At 40.6% G+C, this 22,394-nt stretch overlaps 1 protein-coding gene across 1 annotated transcript; it reads left to right on the top strand.

The window, feature by feature from the left end:
• mRpL53 (mitochondrial ribosomal protein L53) lies at positions 1 to 17,894 on the top strand. The gene is made up of 3 exons (XM_068361241.1): positions 1 to 198; positions 10,887 to 10,999; positions 17,700 to 17,894. Exons 1-3 carry the CDS (start codon positions 47 to 49, stop codon positions 17,846 to 17,848), a joined length of 414 nt encoding a protein of 137 aa, XP_068217342.1. The 5' UTR covers positions 1 to 46; the 3' UTR covers positions 17,849 to 17,894.
• Positions 17,895 to 22,394: the final 4,500 nt, after the last annotated feature.

Raw genomic sequence — 22,394 nt, 5'->3', positions numbered from 1 at the left:
TATTTATAAACACGGTGGTGATTGCTGTACACTGAAGAAATTCAATATGGCCCTTCCTTACAAACACGCAGGAACATTCTTACGTAGTCCTGGCCTCACGGGGGCCATCGCCCATCAAACTAAACTTCTGAATCTAAAACCGGCTAAACGTATTGTGTTCACTTTTGATCCATTTGGGGAAAATATTACTTCTATAAGGTAAATCACTAAATATTCTTAGTTGAGTTCACTTGCTGATTGGACTGGCCTCCGCAAATCGGTAGGACCTACTTAGATGAATTTGACCTCTTATCGACCTAGCTTACAATTTTCATATGTATAAGTGCCTTATAACTATAATAGAGAATTTTGTGATTAGCACAACTTATTCTTAGCCAATTCCTTACCGTAGGTTACGTCAAATCTCAATCCTTATATACGTAAGTTGTAAGTCACGACTGGGTAATAGTTTGTCAGTGTGATGATATTTAGAATTGATTTTATATCCTGTACATTAACTGTGTAACTGATGATTTTGCTATGCTTTCCAACTTGGAACCGTTGTTTTGTTGTAAACCTCGGTTTTTCACAGTATTTACATAGCCTTGTTTGTATAATTTTTGAGGATCTCAATGGAAATCCTTACAACGGACTGTATTGCACGAGTCGATGGTATTGTGTAGCCAGTGGTCACAAAATTTTTGTCTACCAAAATACTTGCCTACTCGGCGAATATGCAAAGTGCGTCATGTACTGCTTGCAAGAACAGAGGAGCAATGATATATTGTTTAATTGGGAGCGAAGCCAGCCATGGCTGAGCAAAGACCAGTAAGTGAAGAATTTGTGCAAGATCATCTACAAAGGTGCTCTTAATTACATATATTGTATTATTGTGTGACAATGGACATGGAGACGAAGGATTCTCATTTTTATACGAGGAGTAGGCCTGGTGACCCAGGGAATTACATACGTACCCCAGCCAAAACTGACATGGGAGCCTCTGTATATCAGCGGCCAGTTCCTTCTGTGTGCATAAAAAAATGGACATCAACTATCCTAAACTTCCTCCCTAACATAACCTGTAAGCTGTGTTCTTACCTATTTATCTAATGGGGGAACTAAAACTAAGAGCCTCTTGCGACACTGTCGTATTCTAAGTCGGCCGACATCATACATACTGGTGGCCGCTATCATGCATACATGCCTGACATGTATAAATCACACATTTCTGCTAATACATATACCATGAGAATAATTGCAGAGATTCATGTTGACCTCTCTTGGAGCTTTTGTATATCAGCAGCCAGTTCCTCCCACATGTATAGAAAATGGGAACAAAATTCCCATTTTCTAGTCGTTCATAAGACGTGGCCTCTGTACTACAAAAATTGAGTCCGTTTTTCTGCAAAACCTCTACACAAGAATACCACCTAATCTAAAGTTCCCCACCTAACCTAACTTACTAACCATGGCCTTACTTATTTATCTAATGGGGATGAACCCCCACTCCCCCCCTTGCTAACCCCTATACACTGCTGTATTCTTAGCAAGCCATCGTCATACTTTACATACAAGTGGCCGCTATCATACATACATCCCGGTATCCTTACCTTAAAAATCAACCTAGAACCTCCTGACTCTATTTAACCAGCTTTTTACTGCCTTCTGTACCCTGCACCTACCCTGACCTGTTTCCTTAATTTACAGAGTAATCTTATATATCCTAACCGAACCTAATTAACTTTGCTGGTCATGATTGGCACCCTTTAACCTACCACCAAACCTGACCCATAGTGCTAAAAGCTATGACAAAAATAGAAAGTCAATCCATCCTAACCTTGCCCATTGGTCCCTGCGTGGCATGTAGTGCCGCCTCTTTATATTAAAGTGATTTATTAGTAGATCGTATTACCATGTTAATGTGTATAAATTATCTTGAGGTCTTATTTCTTATTTGATTGATTGATTGATTTTGAGTTTACTGACATCCTGATATCGATGGTCATTGATGCCTATTTCTTATAGGAATGCTTTACAAAGATTTTACTTTCAAGCGTTTATATAAAAGGAGTTGTGTAACTCAGGAGAATGTTGTAAAAGATGCCAAAGTATGAAAATATCTGGGTATTTATGTTGAAAGTGTTGATCATTTTGTATTGTCAGATAATGAATACTCAACCAAAATTCAGGCGAAGGCTTGAGAATAGTTAATTTGCCATTTACAGCAATTGCCTATAACAACAAAAACAATGTTGCAATTATATAATACCATATATATTTGAATTTTTTAAATACAAAAGTTATAACTTTTTCTCATTCCCATTGAAAAAGATTAAAATGTGCAGCACTTGACAATTTCAAATAGCAAAATTTGTATTGGTAAGAAGTTATATTGTCAAATAACAGTATAAGTACTGATTGTTATGTGGCTTGTGAATTAATATATCAGCAATAATCTATGAGGATTGGATGTGGGTGATAGAATTTTAACAAGAATGTACAGAAATACCTAAGAATTGGGATGGTAGTATTATGGGACTATGGTAGGAGTAGACAAACAGGAAATTACCATTGGTAATGTAAGATTCATAAAGCCTGTCCTCCAAGAAATGCAATATGATAACTTGTCAGCAACCTTAGGCCACTAGCGTATGTTAACTGTTATGCCTAAATTCCAGAGCATTGGTTTAATTGTAGACTACTACATGAATACTTTGGATTTATTTTTGAAGTTTTACGTCAGCTTGGGAAGTTTTAAGTCCTTGATTTTAGCTAAATCTTTGAAGAACATTCCTTGTGCATGCATCTATTAAATTAGGAACCAGTAGGGAAACAAGGGCTTTTTGAATTATCATTTTTTCCTAGGAGAATACAAACCCTCGTCCTTTATACTGTATGTGTATACTTTCTTGCTATTTGCTGCAACCAAAATTTAAGAAGTCCTGTGAATCTGGAAACATTGTACAGTTGCCCTCTGTTGCCGTTTGTGCTGGGTAGGCGTGTCAGCCTGCGGCTTTCTCCGTACTTTACTTTTGGTCGGTGGTGTTTGGACATCTGATGTTCAACCTCTGTCCACGCTGTGCTTTTGTGCTTCATTGTCAGTGCTTTGTGATTATGAGTGCTTCTCAAGTGTGCGGGAGAACCTGCTCTGTCCATGAAAATCTCCCTTGTGGCATCTTTATGAGTCAAGGGGAGGTAGATCCCCAGCCTTAGTATCCAGGTTGTCGTAAGAGATGCTAATATGTTTCCATCCCCATCAACGAGTGTACTAAGCTAAGGGGAACAATTACTTATTTTAGTTACTGTATATGACAGCAAGGAGATTTCTCCAATTAAATTTGACCATTTGTCTTCAAAAAGTACGCAAACATGGTCTTCGCACCATTCAGCAAAGGGGCATCGTATCTCCAACCCCCATGACTCTGGAAGAGTTATATGATTCACTGGAGAGATCCCATAGCGAGTCGGCCTTCCAGTAACATTGGAAGGCACTAAAGGAAAGTTTTCTTCTATAAAGGAAGCAGCTTATTTTTTGCATGGAAAAATGTCAGCGCTTGTGGATTCCTCACGGGGAACCACAGTGTCATCTTCATCTAGATTGGAAGTTTTCTTTTCCAGATCATTGCAAAAATAACAAGATTGGTCCTATAGATCCAGTGCTAGTGTGAATCTATCCCTGCATCCACAGATGCACAAACAACCCTTGCATGTTTTTCCCCAGATAGGTACAGAAAAGTGGCCACTAACTTTGGCGCAAAATAGAAATGCACAATCACGGTCACGCTCACCGCCTGAATGTGCCACCTTAAGCATGTGTTCCCCAGAAAGCGGACCAGCTGTATTCTTCTGCCATTTCATTAATGCGAACAATGGCAGAGTCAAGTTCTCAGCTTTTCCACCACTGTGAGCTTCTTGATGAGTTCATCCGCTATCTGGAAGTCCGATTAAATTACGAGAAGTCGAAACTTGACCCTCTGTGTCGTCTACGGTACTTTGGCATGGACATAGACTTGGAGTATTTCCATCTATAGAGACCAGTGTCTGAGAGAGATCGCAACACGAGTGCTATGCATCCAGGCAAACCCAATAATCCATGATATGGCCTTCAATGATAGTGATGACTCACCCATTTTTCTTTTGCCATGTTAAGTTTCCAGCCAGTTGTAACTGTGACTTCCTCCCATAGAAGGATGAGTCTCCTGCAGTAAAGGACGATGGTTTGTATATTTGTAGGAACCAATCTTAGATTTTACAAACTTGTATTTTTCCTAACTACAAACCTGAGTCCTTTACCGAAACTTTCCCGCCAGCACCGGCCCCCAAGTAAGTCCCGGCTACCATATAAGTGAGTTGTTAGTGAACCAAAGGGTTATTGCTTCCCTGCTACCTACAGATCAGCCACCTGTCGTTTGTTTATACTTCATTATAAGTTTTAAATGCCGTGTTCCAGCTTCGCTGTTATCTACTCTCATAGTAAAGGTCTGAGGTTTGTACAGTATAGTTAGGAAAAATACAAACTACCGTACTTTAAAAATTTATGATTTTTGTTGATAGATATTATTTTCCTATTTACCATGTAACTCTTATAAAATACCATTTGCACAATATGATGGAGCTACTAATTTGTACTTAACAGCCAACTTTAGGAACTTAGATTTTGATGTACTGTATTGTGTACATGTTCCAAAAAGTTATAATTCACCAAGCAGATATAATTTTCAATATTAAACTTACCCGATAATCATGTAGCTGTCAACTCCGTTGCCCGACAGAATTCTACGGGAGGGATACGCCAGCTATCACTATACTAGAAGGGGGTGTATTCACCAGCGCCACCTGTGGCCAGGTACTACAGTACTTCTTGTTGACACCTCCTCAATTTTTCCTCTGTCGTGCTTCCGGCAAGACGTTCTGGGATACGCTTATGATCTTGGAGTATTTTCACGGCTTTTGGTGAAGTATTTCTCTCAGATTTCGGCTGTCGCTTTACTGGAAAACTTCTATTCTAGCTTAGATAGCTATTATTTAGTTCTGATTAATGGTTAACGATCTTTTTGCTTGATTTGGAATCCCCACTTGGCTAACTCTTTGATTCAAGATGTCTGACATTTCACAAGCCCCACCCCATAGACGATGTAGGTCTTGTAATAGGCGTATTCCGAAGGCCTCGGTAGATCCTCACACCGCTTGTTCTGACTGTAGGGAAAGACCCTGTCAGTTGGAAGATCGATGTGAGGAATGCGCCGGACTTTCGGAACTTGAATTTGTCCGATTTCTTAAATATTCAACCAAGGTAGAGAGAGAGAGAGTTAGGAGGAGTTCTTCTCGCTCTTCACTTTTTTCCTCACCTCATGATCCCCTACCTTTTCCTCCCCCTGTAGTGGCTACCCCCGAACCTACTATTTGCCCTCAACCTGATATGTCTGTTGTTTTGCGTGCCATTCAGGCTTTAGGTGACAAAGTGGAATCGGTGGTTAGTGATCATAAGTCTCTTATGGCCGAAGTCAAGGAACTTAAGGTCAAGAGTGCAGTGGGTGGTAATAGTGCCAGTGCTGTGACAAGTGCTAGTGTCAGTGCAGTGCCAAGTGCTAGTGTCAGTGTCAGTGTGGTGCGTGAGGGTACTTCTGTGCGTGCCAGTCGTCCTCCCAGTCCGGGACCTCTTGCAAGCTCCCAAGCCCAGGGGAGAAGCAATGTCGAAGGGCAAAAGGGTTCGGCAGGCCTTGATCGGCGCACAGAAGTATCCTCGGTGGTTGCGGGCGTGTCTTCCAGAGACCGTCACTCCCACCCGCAGACGATTGAGCCCGTCTTTTACTCGTCTGCTGAAGAATTGTCAGGGAGAAAACGTTGGACTCAGGTCTCAAGACCTCTCAAACGCAAAGTCCAGACCTCAAGAGCTCTACAACCTGGCTGCAGTCATTGGATCAGCTCTGACTCGCCGCAGTCATCAGTTGACTGCACACCTCCTAAGAGGAGTAAGGTGCTGCCGCAACAGATCTCTTCTGTTAAGGCTTTGCCTCAGCAGACTTTAGTGTCTGCCAACCCCAAGTTGACTCTACTGCAGTCCATGCAGTCACAACTTGCGGTCTTAATGCGTGAGTGTCAGGCTGAGAAGGTTACACCTCCTCCTGCGATCGCTCCGCCTAACCGCAGTCCTGTCTGCCAGGCGTACGATGTTGAGGCTCCTCAGGATACCTTACCACGTACTGAGTTGCCAGTTTCCAGCGGTGTGCAGCTACCTCCGCCTTCCTTAAGGCAACCTCAGCAATGGGAACAGGAAGCTTATACCTTACTTCCTCCGCTTCCACTTGCGGTTCCACCAGTGAGGCAACACTCTCTTGAGGTACAACAACCTCTCCCATCCATGAGGCAGACACCTCAGCTCTCGCTGCAGCGACCTCAACCCTCCTCAAGGCGAGAGCCTCAACACCTTAGCCTTGCGCCTCAGGAACCTCAACTCGCGAGACAAGAACTGCGTTCTGCGCAGCCACTACCTCAACTCTCGCAGCTCACACCTCAGGAACCTCAACTCGTTCCTCAGGAACCTGCTACTGCGCATCCGCTAACCTTACAGCAAGCGCAACTCTTGAGTCAAGACACTCATGCCAGGAGTCAGCCTCCTCAACCCATGCGCCTACCTTCTGCTACTCCTTTTGACCAGCCTTTGCAGCCTGAACCTCAGGTTTTGCCTCAGCAACAGAGACTTGAGGATGAAACCACAAGCGTTTTTGCTCCCGCTCGTGCAGATTCTGCTGTTCAGCATACCTTACCTCTCACTTCGCTACACTCTGGTGATGAGGTTTCTGATGATGAGGCTGCACACCTGGATCCCTCATCAGACGTGGAAGAATCCAAGTCTTCTCCTCCTCCTATTGACTTTCGTAAGGTCCTGGCTCTTTTCAGAGAGGTATACCCAGACCATTTTGTCTCTGCTACCCCCCGCTCTCCGCCATCTGAGTTTTCGCTGGGCATGCAGCCAGCCAAGTCAACTTATACTAAGCTCGTCTTTGCAAGGTCCTCTAAGAGAGCTCTAAGAATTTTAGGGGAGTGGTTGCAGTCTAAGCAGCAACTAGGAAAGACTTCCTTTATGTTCCCACCGACTAAGCTCACTTCTAAAGCGGGCGTTTGGTATGCCACAGGAGAGGAACCAGGCTTGGGAGTACCTGCCTCTGCCCAGGCTGACTTCTCAAGTTTGGTAGACTCTCCTCGTAGAACAGCAATGAGGCGCTCTAAGGTTTGCTGGACCTTCTCCGATCTAGATCACTTCCTAAAGGGTGTATTTAGAGCCTTTGAGATGTTCAATTTCCTAGACTGGTGCCTGGGGGCCCTTAGCAAGAAGACCTCCCCTGCGGACAAGGACTCAGCCATGCTCTTAATGTCCTGCATGGATAAAGCTATTAGGGATGGATCTGGCGAGCTTGCTTCAATGTTTGTGTCAGGAGTCCTTAAGAAAAGGGAGCAGCTTTGTACCTTCCTTTCTTCCAGCATCACACCTTGTCAAAGGTCTCAACTCCTTTTCGCTCCGCTCTCTAAGTTCTTGTTTCCCGAAGAGCTTGTTAAGGACTTGTCTGCGGCCCTGATTCAAAAGGACACCCATGATCTTGTGGCCTCTTCAGCTCGTAAGACTAAGGTTGCTCCCTCAGTCCCCAGGACTTATCGCACCCCAGTGGCTGATACTCCTGCTACGAGGTTTATTCCGCCCTTTCGTGGTAGAGCCCCCAGCCGAGGAAGCTCCCGTCCAGACTCTTCCAGGAGCAAGTCTAGGAAAGGTTCCAAGACTTCAAAAGGCAAACACTGACTCTCCTCCTCTCCAGACAGCAGTAGGAGCCAGACTCAAGGATAAGCCAAGCCCTAGATTGCATCCTGAGCATGCTGAAGAGGAGCAGTTGCTCGGTGAGACAGTGGATGAGTCTCACAGGGACCCTTTCATCGTTGGCCCTGTTCGTCGAGCTAGGGAGACTCCACCTCCGCCCTCTCCAATTCCATCTAGCAGCTCATTGGGACAAGGGTTTGACGCTCGAAGCAGTCTCTATCCCGGTCACCAAAGAGATGAAGACCACTCTCTTGTGGTGGAAGACCAATCTCCTTCTCAGGGAGGGCCTATCGTTGGCGATTCAGACCCCCAATCTTCATCTCTTCTCGGATGCATCGGACTCGGGCTGGGGCGCGACCTTGAACGGACAGGAGTGCTCGGGAACGTGGAACGAGGAACAGGAAACGCTCCACATCAACTGCAAGGAGCTACTAGCAGTTCATTTAGCCCTATTGAACTTCAAGTCCCTCCTGCTAGGCAAGGTGGTGGAGGTGAACTCCGACAACACCACAGCCTTGGCTTACATCTCCAAGCAAGGAGGGACCCATTCGAGGAGCCTATACGAGATAGCAAGGGACCTCCTCATTTGGTCAAGAAGTCTAAACCTCACCCTAGTTACGAGGTTCATTCAGGGCAACATGAACGTCTCAGCAGATCGCCTAAGCAGAAGGGATCAGGTCATCCCCACGGAATGGACCCTCCACAAGAGCGTGTGCAACAGACTTTGGACCTTGTGGGGTCAGCCGACAATAGATCTTTTTGCCACCTCCATGACCAAGAGACTTCCTTTGTACTGTTCCCCAGTTCCAGACCCAGCAGCAGTTCATGTGGATGCTTTTCTGCTGAATTGGTCCCATCTCGACCTTTACGCATTCCCACCGTTCAAGATCATAAACAAAGTCCTTCAGAAGTTCATCTCGCACGAAGGGACACGGCTGACGCTGGTTGCTCCCCTTTGGCCTGCAAGAGAATGGTTCACAGAGGTACTACAATGGCTGGTCGACGTCCCCAGGACTCTCCCTCTAAGAGTGGACCTTCTACGTCAACCTCACGTAGACAGGTTGCACCCAAACCTCCACGCTCTTCGGCTGACTGCCTTCAGACTGTCGAAAGATTCGCTAGAGCTAGAGGCTTTTCGAAGGAGGCAGCCAGTGCGATTGCCAGAGCAAGGAGGGTATCCACTCGTAGAGTCTACCAATCCAAGTGGGAAGTCTTCCGGAGCTGGTGTAGAGCCAATGCAGTTTCCTCTACCAATACCTCTGTAACCCAAATAGCTGACTTCCTATTACATCTAAGGAATGAGAGATCCCTTTCAGCTCCTACGATTAAAGGGTACAGGAGTATGTTGGCTTCAGTTCTCCGCCACAGAGGTTTGGACCTTTCTTCCAACAAAGACCTTCAAGACATCCTTAAGTCTTTTGAAACTTCTAAAGAACGTCGTCTACCCACTCCAGGCTGGAATCTAGACGTAGTCTTAAGGTTCCTTATGTCGCCTAGGTTCGAACCTCTCCAGTCAGCTTCCTTCAAGGACCTTACCCTCAAGACTCTTTTTCTCGTCTGCCTTGCAACAGCTAAAAGAGTCAGTGAGGTTCATGCCTTCAGCAAGAACATTGGGTTCACATCCGAATCTGCAACATGTTCTTTACAGCTCGGATTCTTAGTTAAGAATGAACTTCCTTCACGTCCTTGGCCTAGATCGTTTGAAATTCCTAGCCTCTCCAACATGGTAGGTAACGAGCTAGAAAGAGTTCTTTGCCCTGTCAGAGCTCTGAAATTTTATCTTAATAGGTCAAAACCTATTCGAGGACAGTCAGAAGCCTTATGGTGTGCAATCAAGAAACCTTCGAGGCCCATGTCCAAAAACGGGGTTTCGTATTATATAAGGCTTCTGATTAGAGAAGCCCATTCTCACTTGAAGGAGGAAGACCTTGCTTTGCTGAAGGTAAGGACCCACGAAGTGAGAGCCGTAGCTACTTCGATGGCCTTTAATAAAAACCGTTCTCTGCAGAGCATAATGGATGCAACTTATTGGAGGAGCAAGCCAGTGTTTGCATCATTTTATCTTAAAGATGTCCAGTCTCTTTACGAGAACTGCTACACCCTGGGACCATTCGTAGCAGCGAGTGCAGTAGTAGGTGAGGGCTCAGCCACTACATTCCCTTAATCCCATAACCTTTTTTTTTTTTAACCTTTCTCTTGAATGCTTTTATTGTTGTTTTTATGGTTGTTACGGTAGGCTAAGAAGCCTTCCGCATCCTTTTGATTTGGCGGGTGGTCAATTCATTCTTGAGAAGCGCCTGGGTTAGAGGTTGTGTAGAGGTCCTTTAGTAGGGGTTGCAGCCCTATATACTTTAGCACCTTAGAGTTGATTCAGCCTCCTAAGAGGAACGCTGCGCTCAGTAAGGAAGACGAACTTAATAAAGGCAGAGTAACGGTTCAAGTCGACTTCCTTACCAGGTACTTATTATTTCATTGTTATTTTGAGATAACTGATTATATGAAATACGGGATACTTAGCTATCCTTTAGTCTTGTACACTGGTTTTCACCCACCCCCCTGGGTGTGAATCAGCTACATGATTATCGGGTAAGTTTAATATTGAAAAATGTTATTTTTATTAGTAAAATAAATTTTTGAATATACTTACCCGATAATCATGATTTAATTGACCCTCCCTTCCTCCCCATAGAGAACCAGTGGACCGAGGAAAAATTGAGGAGGTGTCAACAAGAAGTACTGTAGTACCTGGCCACAGGTGGCGCTGGTGAATACACCCCCTTCTAGTATAGTGATAGCTGGCGTATCCCTCCCGTAGAATTCTGTCGGGCAACGGAGTTGACAGCTACATGATTATCGGGTAAGTATATTCAAAAATTTATTTTACTAATAAAAATAACATTATTCCTCCAAAATGTAATTAGCAAAGATACCACCTTTACTATGATACTACATATATCTTGATTATTACAGTTTATGTCAGTTGAATCTGTTGTTAGAGTTTGTTCAGATTTTGATATTTTATATACCATAAGTTCATTTTCATTCCAAAAACTTTGTTTTGAGTACAGTATTAAGATTTAATTCTTTTCTTTATCAGGAATGTCTTGTTTCAAATGAACATACCTGCTGTTCAAGAAACAAACCCCAAGTGCATTGTTAAGACAAATATTGTATGCAATAGAGCAAACCCTACAGTAGACGTCACACTTCGTAAGTATTGTACAAATTCATTTAGTATATTTTAACCCTTTTACCCCCAGACTCTTTGGAAATTTCCAACCCTTAACCCCCAGGGTTTTTTTTTTTTTTCCCAGCACATTTTGTAGTATATTTTTTTTTAAATTGCTCTAACAGCCTTAATTTTTGTCATAGAGGGGTCAGGTTGGTCTCATTCTCTTGGAAAATGCCTGAATTTTCTCAAAAAATTATCAAAAATATGAAAAAAAAAAATTTTATAGCATTTTTTTGCGAGGACGTACCGGTACGTCCATGGGGGTACAGTAAAGGGATGGGTTTTGTGAAACGTACCAGTACGTTCTTTGGGGGTAAGAGGGTTAAACTATGGCTTTTAGCTTCTGTAATATAAATGGTTAAGAGTTTTCATCTACAGAACTTTAAAAGATAAGAACCTTTGTGTGCAATAGGTAAAAGATTATTTCAGATGGTTTTGAAAGTATAGTATTTTATATAAATATCGGATGGAATTCTTGATACATATGTAGGAAGATCTGGCGACAAAAAAAAAAAAAAAAAAAAAAAAAAAATAATAGGGTTGGGCCTTACAAACTGAATGCATAAATTAATCATTGTTGGACTTGAGAACTTTTCAACTCAAGAACCTACTCCTATCTCTTTTCTTTAGAGTGCCTTCTACAGTGCGATTATTGTTTGATATTATTGAGGTAATTTTTTGTGTATAGTGGTCACATCGTGTACTTTGCACATGTATACTAGGATTTTTTTTATATATATAAAAAGTCAACAATTACACAGTTCAATTTTTATTTTGTTCCTATGCAAATACAAACTATTGTCTTTTAGTACATTAGTGAGCTTCTGGCGTAAAATGGTCCTTCCTTTTTATTTATACTTTCTCTCAGTGGATGAATTGCTTCTATTTAGCTCAGTACTAAGTACATTTTTTAATAGTGTGCTTCTGGAAGCTAGGCCTGTCCCCTTTTATGGTTACTTTAAGTATGGATTAAATCTTTTTTTTTTTTTTGGAATCAAGTTTCTTCTGGAAACCTTGTTTTGATTCCTGTAATTATATTAATTCTTTTCTGGCTCTGAATTTAATACAGAGGATAATGTTATTCCTTACTGGCATAGTTATTGTTTTTTCTTATTTTTAGCTTCCCAGTATCTAGTTTTCTCTTTAGTATATGATTTGATTTGACACGAATAAAACTCTGTAAACTCCAGTTTAAGTGTTTATGTTAATGGACGATTTGCTCATTGCCTTAACTGACTGACTGAATTATTTACCTAAATCTGACTTTCAGTTTTTGAGTAACTTGAGTCAGAATGCATGTATATGTGGTACACTGCAGTCTATGCATTGGGTGCCTGCTTGCATCACAATATACATCTTGTTGGTTACATTACAGATTTAATTCTCTCATAGATAAAGGATTGCCAACTTTCTATGGATTTTCTTGGCCTAGTAAACTTTATTCATTTGAGTTAGGTGTTTTAATATTTATGCTGCTGTTAATGTGTCTTGCACCATCAGATATTCCATTGAAACATATTTTATAGTTTTTGGCCATAGAATGGAAGCAAAATCCACCAATTATGTAACACAACTAGGAAATCAGCATACTGTATTGTAGTATCATATGTGATGCTATTGTTATATAGTCTTTGGGTTACAATAGTTTCAACTTTACAACTTTTTGTGGATATAACGCAGCTCCTGTAAAGGAATTGTATAATTTTTTATTACAATTTTATCTTCAGTATTTGTGCTTTCCATTTTTTTTCTTTTTTAATCCAGTGCTTATATAGAGTACTGCTTTGTATATGGGTGTGTTCTCACTGACATAAAAAGAATACAACACATTGTAGGAATGGATCTCCAAAATAATCCAAGAAGACTGGACAATGTACTTATATAAAGTTAATATTTATATTTTGAATGTTATAAATGAAAGCCATTTAGAATTAAACTATTTTTATTTATTTAGAAATACAATAAGAAACTCAGTCAGTGAGTAATCTCTCTATTCCTGGAGTAGTTACCTGGAAGTGCCTACAATGCCCCTTATTAAAAACTCTGTTAGCCAAGTGTGACCACTCTTTTAACCTGCAAAGGGCTACCCCTCCTGATCTTGTAATGTTTAGTTATTCATAAGAATATAAAGAGTTTCCTGTTTGTTTCCTTTTCTGATTCTCTTATTTCCAAGCAGGTATAGTTCAACGCACATGAAACTTTTGAATTACTTGGTACGTATTTTTCTGGGGATAGGAAAGTTATTCTTGGTTGCACTGACTGCTTTGATATCTAGAGAATTTCCAGTTTCATTCTCTGAAAAAGTACCATGAATATAAACTTAGTCATGTTTCATAATTAGATGTATCCACTCCAATATCTATAATTAGTGGATGTATTGTGTTAAGTTATCGGGTGGCATGTAAAACACACACCAGCTAAAATATCTTGCTGAAAGTAATCGTATACAATAATAAGTTTGAAGTCTTAACTATTTGCCCGTACATTGTATCCAATTAGCAAAGAGTTGTAATAAAAACCCAGAGTTAACTCATTGGCATATTATAGGAGGATAGTTATTAAAGAATAATCAAAAGCACCAATGGCAAGTCTATTTCAGCATGGTTTATTAAATCCAAAATTTGTATCGTTGATTCTGTGGCTGATAAATACAGTTCACTGCCATACTCTCATTTTAAGGCAAGAAAAGCTGTTAACTAAATTATGTATACTTTAGTTTGCTCCAAATGGTATTTAGAGAGCGGAAAGATGTTATCAGTAACTGCCGTTTGAGTCTCTGGCTGGCGCAGGCCTCCATCCTTTACAGGTATCAGGTTTTACATCACTTGGTGTGTTTCATATTATAGAAAAGAGGTGTGGTCCTCTAGAACCTTCCTAGCCTTCTTTCAGTTGCTGTCTGAGAATTGGGCATGTCTGAACCTTTTGGGGTCTGTTTCTGAACATGGGTATCTTATTGTCTTGTCATCATCCGAGGACTCTGCTAAGAGTTTCTTACATATAGGGAAGGCATCATATTCCTCATATGGCAGCTAGGCTTCCTTACATTCCAATACTGTAGTGCTACGTCAACTTTTGCCTAAATCTTTAGGCTAATGTCCAATATGAATTTTTTCTCCCCCCTTTGGTCTCATCACATCTGCTAGGCGCTTATCTTCAGAGCCATGGGGCTTTATGGAGAGATTGGAGGGGGGTCATAGACCCTCAGTCCTTCAAGGTTAACTCCCTCCTTAATTCTTCTGATAATACTTTTTGAGTCTTACTTATAAGACAATAAGAGAAGTTGCAAGACTTGGACAGTGAAGTTTATGTACTGCACCTCGTCAGATTTATTTGATGGACCCCATTTTGGATGGAGATTGCAAAGTCTGTGAGGAGATAATCTAAAAATTGGTATTTGTTTCATTGCTGAAACTGGAATGTGCATATATCTTAGTTTAGTCGTAGGGAAGAGGATATTCATGTATTGGACCCTTTGCTTTAGTATGTCCACAACCCTTCACAAGTTTCCATGAGGCCCTATTATTTAGTGTAGTAATAAGGTGGGCTCAACTTCTTTGTACTGTACGTTTTTATCTATTTAAACAAGTGGTTGGTTATGGCTTAATTGCAAAGGGATTTATCTCATCAGTTGGCTGCAGGTCAATCTGGAGAGGCCAGACCTCCCCTTTTCCACACAGGTCACATACTTTAGCATGCAGTCCAACACTACAGGACCTGACCCACCCATCAGAGGATAGGAACCTTTAGCTTGATTGGGCTATCAACTGGATTCAAAATTGCCCATTTGATAGTTAAGTCATAGTAGGTAGTCATTGGTCATGTGGACTCTTATATAAAGTTTGTTTTCCCGAGCTTTCAAAATCTTCTTTCTTTAGTTTCAGTCAGGGTATTTTCTGAAGGTGTTTTCATGCTGGAGGACTTTCCATTTTCTGTCATAGATGCTATTGTATCGTGGAAACTTTCCGGTTCCTATCATGGGGGGGGGGGGGTTTCTAAGGATCTTTGCCAATAGTAATAGGAAAAGTGTTTGTAACAATGGGTTCCCCATGTTCCTCCCGACTTGGCATTCCTGTGTTCAAGGCTGCCTCGATGTAACATAACATTGGTGGACCCACTTCCTCGAGATTCAAGTGAAACATGTGGTTTATTAAGGAATGTTCTAGAGTTAAGTGTAGTCTTTTTTTGTTTCCAAGCTTTCATTACATCCTTAACAGGAAAGAGCAATGGGATTATGTTTGACAACATAATTGTTGTTGCATGTCTCTAAGACCAAGGATCCACATCTAGTTTCCTCACTTTTTAGGCTTTTGTTATACCTCCTTTCCAGCTTCCTTTCTTCCATTTTGCTATTCAACTTCTCAACTTTTATTCCATAGTAGAACTGCCTAGTTTACTCTCAGTTGCATGAGGATGCCGGATGGTCTCCAAAGCATCAGCACCTAAGGGCTTATGGCTCAAATTCTCAATAAATTTAATCTAATATAATCCAACGGGGTACATATTTATATGCTCAAACAAATTATCTTAATTATAGCATTGTACCATGATTCATATTAAGGGTTTAAAGCTATGTGATTCCCTCAGCATGAGTTGTCTGAAATGGTTGCTTAAATACTTATGATATTCACAGAGTAACTTGGGAAGGTTTTAGATACCCTTAGTTGACACATGTCAAACATTACTCTATACAAGGCTCTACATTTACTGCAGGGCCATGGATGTCATGCTGCAGTTTCAGGATAGTGTAGACATTTTGACCTCTGCATTTTTGGCTTGATAAATCATGGAGTTTGGGGCTTTATCGTATTCCTGACAGCTTGTTCCTACCTTCCGCTCTTTCTAACTGGAACTCTGGTGGATATGAAAAATTGGAATCTTATTGAGGCAACATATAAGTTCTGGATGTTTGCAGTGAGGATTTCTAATTCATGAATGGTACAGTTGCAGGTAGAACTGTACAAGTAGGTAATAATGTGATTGAGTTTGTTGGAAGATAAGTAATGTTATTCATGATCAGTGGGTTTGTATGGTAGTGTACTTTGACCAGATAGAGGGATTGGAAATGGGATGAGAAGTGATAAGGAACAGTTAGTCAGTAATATAGTAATTATAGAAGTGGTAGAGGAAGACTGAGCCCAGTTAGGAATTTAGGAAGTTTTAATACATAGTAGAAGAGTATTGAGAAAACTCATTTCATCGCCAACTATGTAAAAGGAAAAGCTTATGTAAAAAGGTTCATAATTGGTTTCAGTTTGACCATAAACTAAACTGTCTTATAGCACAAATAGGGAAGAAAGAATGTTAAATATTGGGAAATTAAGAAGATAAAGGAAGAAATGGTATTTGAGCTTTTGGAAAAAAAATTGTATCATTTCACAGAAGTGTATTTTAGATTATAAGCACAACAGTTTGTAAGGTGGAAAAATATTGAAGACTTGATAGCTGGAAGGCTACTGGGTCTGTCCCAATGATTCTACCTCCTCCTACTCTGGCTGCTATTAGATGCTTATGCCTACTTCCACTTCCTCCTGCATTCTTTAATCAGACCATCCATTCTATCCTAGCCTGATTGGCTGAGGGAAGGCTAGGAGATAATATAATATAACTGTTAATTGTCAATTTGATTTTATGCCTTACAAAAAATAAGAGTTTGTAAGTAGAGCACCAATAGGAGAATTAATGTACAAATATAGATGGTATTTCTTGTGCTTGGGTTTTTAGAAGGTATTGTTTGAGTGTCAATTCAAGTACAGTAATGTGATGGACATGATCGAAACAGAATGCATCATAACGACAAGTTACTGATATTGGTTTGCCAAAGTGAAGGGAGTGGCAGTATATAACTAGACTTTGAGAGATCTAGAGAAACTTGTCTTTTGTTGTTTTTTTGTAGAAGTAAATTTGTAGAAGTAAAGGAAGCTGCAAAATTATGTAAAAAATTATGCTCCTGAGAACTTCTGTATGCCAGTGAACTACTGTTAATAGAGATTCAGAGATTTAAAGATGTTCAGGGAGAGAAGAGGTTACTGTAACTGAAATGGAAATAAAGGAAAAACTAAAAGTATTCAAGAAAAGGAACCTTACCTTGTAATTTGGATTGAATATAACAGATTGACCCCCCAAAAAATGGGGTTTTAAAATTTCAAGTGAAATTATGGTTTTTGATTTGCAAAATGAATGACAGGATATGATTGTCTGATTAATTGAAAGCACCATAGTATTACCAATTACTGCATAAAAATAGATAGGGAAGGAGGAGTTGTCTTGCTTAGTGTGAAGAGCCTAATAAGAGATTTGTTGCAAGAGCTGCATGAACTGGAAAGAGGTTGGTAAAATATATGTAGTATATATAAGAACCTTAAAGTATTGCACCAATTAGAAAAGAGGGTACAAGCCCTGAGGAATAAAGTAGGTATTGATGATGTCTGTAATTGCTATAAATGTGGGGATGTATGAGGAAATGGAAGAACATGTCACAAAGGAGTGAAAGGATCTAGAAAATAGATAGTTTGGAAAGTCTGGAAGGAGTGAGAACAAGATGAAGACAACAGATTTTTAAAGGTTCTGAGGAACAGAGATGATTGCTTAAACCTGATAGGAACTGTAATATACTATACATGAAAAATTTATATAATTTCCTCAAAAAAAATACATTTTTTATATTTTTTTTTTTTCCAGAAACAGGCCATAAGCTTCTTTTCAATACTCAAAATCTTGAGGCTTTAGAAATATTGAAGTTGTTCAACAAATTAGTTAGCAGCCAGTTCAAGCCAGAAGAAGTCGCAGCAGTTGTGCCACAGACCAAAGCTCAGAAGAAGAAGAAATAAGGAAGAAAAAAATAAGATCAGATTCTGTACAGTTTGTAAAAAGAAGTTTGTTAGATTTGAGTTTTATAACAAAAAGGATTGGAGTCAGAAGCAAAATATAGTAAGTCTTCAGCTAAGTTTCTTCATTCCATATATCAAAATGTCTACACAGGCTCAGAGGAAATACGAGGCTACTTTGAGTATTGTCAATAAGGTATACGATAGTGTACCCGCCTTCACCGATGTTTTTGATGAAGAAAGCTGGTACATATTTGCAGGCTGCTTTACTGCGGCCACAATCATTCTTACGTTGCTTGCATCAAAATTTGTTACCCTTAAACCGGTAGATTGATGTTGAAGGTTAGTTCAAATGTTTTATTGTTATATCCTGTCACGTTTGTCATCACCACTTCTGATCTAGTCATAGGTAAAAAAAGTTAAATTTTTATTTATTGGAAACCTGAGCTTAGATTAGTGTAGCCTACGGCAGTTAATTGAAACCTGTGTGAAAACTAAACTGACTAGAATTGTTCTATTTCATACCACCATTCCAACAGTTGTATTGCCTAGTCTATCATAGTGATGTGATCTTTTATACCTTTCTGAGATTTATACTGTATTAGGAAAGTATTGCACTTTAGTACACTAGTGTTCACTCTTATGTAAGATTGCTAAAAATTTAAAGGCTTATTATTGCAAAGTAGTCTTTTGGACATTGCATGTAAAGAGGTATATTGGTGCATCAGTACTGTTTTGTAGACTACCCTTTGAGCTCGAAAGGAATTATATCTTAAAATTTCCAACTACACAAGTATGTTATAATTGTTAAAAGTCTTTATTTCAGACTTGTGTTTCTTGTTGCTTCCTTTAAGTTTCCCCTAAACATTTAATGTTGTTGACATATACTACTGTTGTTCCTTTGTTACTTTTATTATGATTAACTTCAATATCATTCATTCTCTTGGCTCATTAAAGAATGCCACAGCAATTCTCCGGAATGAAAAAAAAAAGAAAAAAAAATACTTATTTTCTTGTCAAGTCTCAAAGTATCTGTAGACCAGGATATCTCAAGTTAATTTAAAATAATGCTGTGCATTTTAGTATTTCTCAAAATCATATGTTAATATCCAATTAAATTGGGAGTCCTCAGAAGAATCTAATTAACCTTTTAGATTAATTTTCATATTTAGATGTAATAGAAACTTTTAGTTGTAAGATTATTAATTCGTAGGAGTGATTTAACAGGCTTCTTTCGCTAACTGTTCCAAGATCTGGCCATGCAAATACATATAAAGCCATTCTATATGGGCTTATATTGGACAACAGTCCCAATACAAAAAATGTTTTGGTAGAGAAGTAATAGTAAAACTTCCTGGCTGATGGCGATTCACAACATTCTTGGAACTGAAGCAGAGAAAATCAAGACGCTTTCAAGACAGTGTATTGTTAGTACAGCGAGTTCCCTTGATAAAAACTTTTAACCTAAGAACTTTTAAAAGATAAAGACCTCTTTGGATTCTTATGTAACCTAGCGTGCTGAAAATCAAAAGAGGAGAACTTGTGCGTGCAATATCTTTTTAGATGGAGAAAAATGAAAATTAATATATTTTGAAATATTAGAAATAGTTAAAGGAATGGTTGATACATATGTAGGCTACTAAACACAGCGTTGCCAAAATCAAACTGAAAACAAGGAAGATTAGAGGGTGAGAAGCCAAAGTACTTATGTAGAACTTAAAACTAAACTCGTAAAACCTGTCTTGGAATGCATCCATGGCTCTGTCCATACGACGAACTTTTAAGGAGACGTCAAGAGCTGTAGAAGCAGCGAACAAAGTTCTGTCAAACTTATCACAGTTACCAAAGTAACAAAAGCTGTGCTCATGGTTAAAGATAAGAGAAAAGTTTAAAGGTAGCATTGCTCGATGTATGGTAAAGTTCCTCACCAATGCAAATGATATACCATGTCTGTATTCTCACTTCTGAAGTTTAAACCAGTCCAAGTTTTACTGGACCTGTGAGGCAACTTTAAAACATGATATTTTGATTATAAAATAAATTTTTGAATATACTTACCCGGTGAATATATAATAGCTGACGTCTCCGACGGCTCGACAGAATTCAAAAACTTGCGAGCGATCGCCATGAAGGTAGCGGGTGTGCCCACCAGCGCCGACTATCGGCCAGATACCGCATATACATGTAAACAGCTCCAGTTCTTCTCAACCCGCTGGGTCTCTATCGGGGAGGAAGGGGGGGCGCCTTTAATTTATATATTCACCGGGTAAGTATATTCAAAAATTTATTTTATAATCAAAATATCATTTTTAAATATTAAACTTAGCCGGTGAATATATAATAGCTGATTCACACCCATGGTGGTGGGTAGAGACCAGTATTAAAACAGTTTACGGCGTATATGCTTAGAGTTTTTGACAGTTATATCATAACAAAACCCAAATAAATATAGGTACCTGGTAAGGAAGCTGACTCTAACGATTACTCTGCCTTGTTAGTCCCCTTTCCTCACGAAGCCCAGCCATCCTCTTAGGATGCTGAAAGACTCCCAGGAGCTGAAGTATCCAGGGCGACAACCCATACAACAGGACCTCATCAAAACCCTTAATCTGGGCGCTCTCAAGAAATGACATTTGACCACCCGCCAAATCAAAAAGGATGCGAAAGGCTTCTTAGCCTTCCGTACAACCCAATTAAAAACATTTCAAGAGAAGATTAAAAGGATATTGGAATTAAGGGAATGTAGTGGTAGAACCCTTACCCACTACTGCACTCGCTGCAACGAATGGACCCAGTGTGTAGCAGTCCTCATAAAGAGTCTGGACATCTTTTAAGTAAAATGACGCGAATACCGACTTGCTTCTCCAAACGGTCGCGTCCATAATACTTCGCAGAGATCTGTTTTGCTTAAAGGCCACGGAAGTTGCTATAGCTCTTACTTCGTGCGTCTTAACCTTAAGCAAGCAACGATCTTTTTCACTCGTGAGAATGAGCCTCTCGGATTAAAAATCCAATAAAATATGACAAAGCATTCTTTGACATAGGCAATGAAGGCTTCTTAACTGAGCACCACAAGGCCTCAGATCCACCTCGTAAGGATTTAGTCCGAGCTAAATAAAACTTCAGAGATCTAACTGGACACAGCACTCTTTCAAGCTCGTTGCCTACTATCTCTGACAGGCAAGGTATATCAAATGACTTAGGCCAAGGACGAGAAGGCAGTTCATTTTTGGCCAAGAAAACCAAGCTGAAGTGAACATGTGGCTTTATCTGTAGAAAAGCCGATGTTCCTACTGAAGGCATGGATCTCACTGACCCTTTTAGCCGAAGCCAAGCACACTAATAAAAGCGTCTTGAGGGTGAGATCCTTCAGGGAGGCTGAATGTAATGGCTCAAACCTGTCGGACATTAGGAACCTTAGGACCACGTCTAAGTTCCATCCAGGAGTTGCCATACGACGCTCCTTCGAGGTCTCGAAGGACTTAAGGAGATCTTGGAGATCTTTATTGGACAGATCTAAGCCTCTATGTCTGAACACAGACGCCAACATGCTCCTGTAGCCCTTAATAGTGGGCGCTGAGAGGGAGCGAACATTTCTCAGATGTAGGAGAAAGTCTGCAATTTGGGCTACAGAGGTACTGGAAGAGGAAATGGATGATGACTTGCACCAGTCTCTAAAGACTTCCCACTTCGACTGATAGACCTTGATGGTAGATGCTCTCCTAGCTCTCGCAATCGCTCTGGCTGCCTCCTTCGAAAATCCTCGAGCTCTTGAGAGTCTTTCGATAGTCTGAAGGCAGTCAGACGAAGCGCGGGGAGGCTTTGATGAAGACTCCTTACGTGGGGCTGCCGTAAGAGATCCATCCTTAAAGGTAGACTCCTTGGAACGTCTACCAGCCATTGAAGAACCTCCGTGACCCACTCTCTCGCGGGCCAGAGTGGAGCAACCAATGTCAACCTGGTCCCTTCGTGAGAGGTGAACTTCTGCAGCACCTTGTCTAGGATCTTGAAAGGTGGAAAGGCATAAACGTCCAGGCGAGACCAGTCCAGCAGGAAAGCGTCTATGTGAGCTGCCTCTGGATCTGGAACTGGAAAGCAGTAAGTCGATAGCCTCTGTCAGAGAGAGTAGCAAAAAGATCTATGGTGGGTAGACCCCATGTCATCCATAGCTTCTCGCACACAGTCTTATGCAACGTCCACTCCATGGAGATGACTTGTCCTCTTCTGCTGAGGCCGTCCGCCAAGACATTCATTTTTCCTTGCACAAATCTTGCCAAAGGAGAGATGTTACTGCCTTAAATGGAGTTCCTTCTGATCCGTGGATCAAAGACCCGAGCCTTCCAGACTGTCCAGTGGAGCTCCCTAACCCAAACCCGCTGCATCTGAAAACAACACATGGTTTGGGTTCTTGATCGCAAGAGAAAGACCTTCTCGAAGTCTGATGTTGCTGTCCCACCAAGTCAGACATGTCTAGACTGAATTGGAGATTGGGAAAGAGATACTCACTAAGCCCTTCTCCTTGTTCCAATGTTTTAGGTGAAATAGGAAA

The sequence above is a fragment of the Palaemon carinicauda genome, chromosome 37, assembly GCF_036898095.1.
Source record: "Palaemon carinicauda isolate YSFRI2023 chromosome 37, ASM3689809v2, whole genome shotgun sequence".
NCBI lineage: Eukaryota > Metazoa > Arthropoda > Malacostraca > Decapoda > Palaemonidae > Palaemon > Palaemon carinicauda.
Note: the sequence above shows the minus strand (reverse complement) of the source record. Positions and strands in the feature narration are given on the sequence as shown.

Coding starts and splice junctions, on each gene's coding strand:
- mRpL53 (XM_068361241.1), top strand. CDS start 47: ATGGCCCTTCCTTACAAACACGCAGGAACATTCTTACGTAGTCCTGGC. Junction 199..10,886: donor GAAAATATTACTTCTATAAG/GTAAATCACTAA, acceptor TTTCTTTATCAG/GAATGTCTTGTTTCAAATGA. Junction 11,000..17,699: donor TACAGTAGACGTCACACTTC/GTAAGTATTGTA, acceptor TTTTTTTTCCAG/AAACAGGCCATAAGCTTCTT.